This window comes from Zingiber officinale, chromosome 9B, assembly GCF_018446385.1.
Source record: "Zingiber officinale cultivar Zhangliang chromosome 9B, Zo_v1.1, whole genome shotgun sequence".
NCBI lineage: Eukaryota > Viridiplantae > Streptophyta > Magnoliopsida > Zingiberales > Zingiberaceae > Zingiber > Zingiber officinale.
The window spans coordinates 101006302-101010956 of NC_056003.1; the positions used below are offsets into that span (position 1 = coordinate 101006302).

The following is a 4655-nucleotide window of genomic DNA, read 5'->3' on the forward strand; positions in this document are numbered from 1 at the left end:
ACAAGTCTACTCGTACTATTTTAACGAATGCATTAATTCACAACAAATTGAGACCCAACTGCAGTTTTAATGAATGCGTTACTCTCAAACCCAAAAAAATGACAGGGTCACAATGACATGAGTTTACTAGTCATGTAAATTAGTTTTAAAACCTAGAGATTAATTGATTACAAATAACCTTTAATTGGCTTTCAATGAGTTAAAATTCAAGAACAGTTAATAGTTTTTTTTAAAAAAAACAATCAGATATAGTTTTTCTCAAATTCATGCAAAAAAACTCGAGCAAAAATTCATTTAAAAATAGATGAAAGAGTGGGAAAAAGGTTTGATCGGTGTTTCCAAAATCAAATATCATCCTTGTATATATTCTTCATCTCCATAGTCATAGCCTTCATCACCATCTCCCTTTCCACCATCATAACTATTAGATGCTCCTGGCCCATCACCATAGTTGTTATCTGGGTTATCTACATGATCATCCTTCTTGTCGGGAGTTTTCTGAGGATCATCTACATAGTCATCATCTTCATCACTGTCATCTTCTAGTTCACACTGTTGAAAGACATATCAATATAATTGAATGCAATTTAAAAGAGAATAAAAGCAGATATAGAGTTTATTTCAAGACGATGTTCAAAGGCTAGAATTTTACATGATGTTGTCGATATGAAATCATCTATACATGTCCTAAATGCGTCGCGAGAATTCTAAAAAGCTCAAGTTGCCCAGCAGTCAGTAGATAAACTACAAGTTGTGACAACTAACTTGCATACATAACCATGTAATTTAGCCAAAAATATGAAATTCTCTTGAATTATTTTAGAGCGCACACATAAAGTTTACACATTCGTTGTGAGGAATATTACTGTGATTGAACAATAGCTAAAAGCACCTAAAAGAAAAGCTTGACAATATTTTCATTTTAGGGAGTTTTATATATAATATTACAGTATTACAAAACAATCAAAGTTTTCATAATATGAATAAGATTGCCACTGCAATCCTATATTTGAATAAGAAATATATCAAAAAGCAAATGGAAAATTTTTATTGGTTCAATCTCTTTAATTAATTGTAGCATATGGATGAAAGTATGACTTGCATTAAATATAAAGAAAAAAGTAGAAAGTACAGTGAAAGTGAACCGTGTTTGCGCTTCGTAGGTGGCTTTTGAGCTGAGAAGTCTGAAACAAAACATTATATAGATTATCAAAATATGAGAATTATTAGCATCCATGACTAATTTGTTTAAATGAATAACTACAGGATATGTATAAATTACATAGAAAGTGGAACATGATTAAACGTCAAATACAAGCACATCTTATATAATATGCAATTAACAAATACTAGTTTTGCATCAATCAAAAAAGTATATCATATTAGTTAGCTTAATCTACATAAAACAACAAGAAATTGTAATAGCCGCAACTATAGGGGGTAAGCTTAATCGAAATAGAAAACATAAAATCATAAACAGTTTTGAATGAGCGATTAATAAAGATAGAAATTGTTTCATTTGAGCCAATGAATTTGGGCACTGACAATAAGAATTTTAATTCATGTAACGTCATCTACTTCTTAATCCATCTATACAATTAACTAGCATACCACCTGTCCAAAAGATATTGCCGAACCATGTCATCAGAGTGTAGCAGATGTAAACCATCTTCCAAAAGAAGTCTGAGTTCATTCTCTTCCTGTGACAACGCTATCAAAGATTCAGTTTAAGGATTGACTACAGAGTAAAACAAAGTAAATGACAATCAAAACAAATGTTATAGATTAAAATACAAAATAAAGTTGAGACAACCTTAGGAAAGACAAAGTAGGCTACATGCTTTTTATTAAGGCTGACATCTAAGAGTTCAAACTACAAGCGAACATATTTGTTAAAGATTGGAGAAACAATTAAAACTTGGAACTAACACAGCTTGAGGATGATCATGAGAAACAACTATAAGTAAAACCATGATCTACATATATTAATTACATATGCATTATTACTGGACATGGTTATGTGCATATAAAAATAGATATATAATATATTCCTGACGTTCTTCTAACTTAAGTTAAATTGGCCTGAACATTAAGATTGTGCAATAAAAATGACAAGCAGGTCAGGAGAAAAAGAAAATCCTTGTTATAATCACTTATCACATGTGTGATCAATGGAAGAAGTTCAATTCATTTGATTTAATCAAACAATTTAAACAGCACAAATAATGGCAAGAATGAAACTACACATGCCTTATCAGTAAAAGAAAAGAACAAAAAAAATATATCAAATGAGAAAAGTATATGCAATAGACCCCTACTGATTAGAGGCCCAAAAACAGATTAAGCCAAAGAAACCTCATAAAAGAATCAACCTTTGGACAGAAACTAACCTCGTGAGTCAATGAAACAGGTTGTGGTTCATCATTCTTCCATAACTCTTCAAGTTTGTTAATTTGCTCATCACTTATTTGCCATGCTCTAAGCTGTTCCTGTTCTGAAGGTACCTGTAAAAGAAACCAGAATAAGTGACATGGACATGCAGAACAGCTACAAAATGTTAGTGAAAGTACCAAACCTTAATAAACCATGGTAGGAAACATCCATCATCAATGATTGGACGCCATTGACTAAGATCACAATTCATGCCCCTTAATACATTGACATTCAAACAAGGTTCTCTGCACAAGATAACGAAGCCACTTCTAGTTGCAGCAGAAGTAAATCCAAGAAGTAAAACATTTCGGCAACCACAATTATAGCATTCAAGGATACTCTCTCCTAGTGGACTGTCCTTGTGGAGCAAAACTTCCTTGTGCTTTGCTCGCACCTAAAATCAATTAATACAAAAAGTAATTATTAGCCCATGAACCAGAAATGCAATATTCTGTAATGGCATCCCACTCTACAACGGCAGCTCTAACAAAATAAATAAATGCAGTTTCTCAACCATCAACCGAATAGAAGTTGTATAAATCAACAAAATACTCTAACATATGCTTAAATGTTGCATTAAAAATGTAAATACCACCTTTAAATGTAACCCAATAATTTGTAGCAAGATGACTGGCGAATTATATTTCACTTATCAGGCTAGTGTTGTAATCAAACTACAGAATGTAACAGATGAAAATTGAAATAGATGACTGAACAGAAGGATTAATAATGGTAAAAAACTACTCTTTCTCCCAAATTTCACTTACATGAGGGGTCGATAAAAATTTTCTGACAGAACTGGATAATATATGTTTCCAACAAAAGGAAGTATCAAAGATGGGCCCTTGTGTTTTCCAACAAAAAAGAAAAATATTCAAGTAAATGGTTAAATTGAGTATCATTTAGAAGTTAAGAATAAAAATACATAAAGAGGACAAAATATATAGAAAATTGCAGTAACAATTTGATAAAAGTTATGATGTTTTATGTGCTTGGCATGTTGAAATATGGAAAGAAATATAATCAATAATATCCCAGCACCTACCACATGATTCACAATATGAGAACCCCATGCGTTCCCCCACAACTGACAGAACCACTTCCTGCACGTCGGAATGTTGCATCTAACGATACACCCCGGATTCTGCACCCCACAATACCCGCACGCGTGCTCCGTAAAATTGCCCTGGCCAAACTCGTAACCCTCATCCCCAGTCTCCTCGAAGTTAATCTCGCTCATCCCAGCCGCCAGGGTATCAACCGCCGCGGCAGCCGCCTGCCCACCAGCGGCCCCCATGGCCTTGGAGGACGAGGAAGGACCGCCGAGGGGAGTCGATGCGGAAGGCGACAAGGTGGGCTCAGGAGAATGCAGATCGGATGCTGGGAAGTCCGGCGCGGGCTCGGGCGGTGGCGGGGGATGGGGCCCAGCGGGGGATCGGGAGGGCTGCGAGAGCTCCTGGAACTCCATGTAGTCGACAAAGTCGTCCTGGGGGTTGAACTCGAGGAAAGTGTACGCGTGGCCGCCAGTGTCTGGCTGCGAAGGCGTCTCGTAGAGGTTGTTGGCCGACTGCGCTCCGGCTAACCCCGCGAACAAAAGTTAGGGTTCCTAGTCGCGAACGTTTGGATTTGGAATTTATCACCAGATTAAAAAAATTATTTTGTTAAATTTAGATATATTAATTTTTTTTATTTTTTTTATCTCTGTAATATTTAAAAGATGAATTTCAGAAAAGTATTTATTATTTATAAATATAAAATTTAAAAAATAAATAAAATAACTGACTTAAATTTTTTTTTTAATTATCATAACTAAAATTTAGAATAAAATCTTTAAATAGAATGTTAGTTGTAGATGATTTTAAAACTTTACAAGATGAAGTCTAAAATAAAGTCATGAAACATAGTGTTGAACCGGTCTTCTATTTTTGACTAGACAACTCCTTTTTTAAAAAATCATTTCTATATTTTTAAATTAAGTGTTGTCAAGCTTGTTAAACTATTTGTGGCATAAATTAGTTTAAATTTATTCACTAAAATAGTTTAAGATTTATTCACCAAATTAATTATTTAAGATCGGTGATTCCAATTATACATGTTTAAAAAAATTATCTATAATATTTTTGATGAGCCTCTCCTAATTTAAGATTTATTCATCCGTACGGCTTGCTTGTTACGATTTCACTCCAATCACTAGCCCCGCCATCGACATCTCCTCCTTGCAG

The 4655-nt window shown here is 34.1% G+C and overlaps 1 protein-coding gene across 2 annotated transcripts; it reads right to left on the minus strand.

The window, feature by feature from the left end:
* Positions 1-205: 205 nt before the first annotated feature.
* LOC122025137 (regulator of nonsense transcripts 1 homolog) lies at positions 206-4058 on the minus strand. 2 transcript variants are annotated; one of them, XM_042583901.1, is made up of 6 exons: positions 3479-4058; positions 2576-2827; positions 2391-2504; positions 1615-1700; positions 1133-1184; positions 206-552 (listed from the first exon to the last, which is right to left on the minus strand). In XM_042583901.1, exons 1-6 carry the CDS (start codon positions 3899-3901, stop codon positions 352-354), a joined length of 1128 nt encoding a protein of 375 aa, XP_042439835.1. In that variant the 5' UTR covers positions 3902-4058; the 3' UTR covers positions 206-351. The 2 variants fall into 2 exon arrangements, with proteins under 2 accessions (XP_042439835.1, XP_042439836.1); XM_042583902.1 differs by having other exon boundaries at positions 409-552; positions 1146-1184.
* Between the last annotated feature and the right edge of the window lie 597 nt (positions 4059-4655).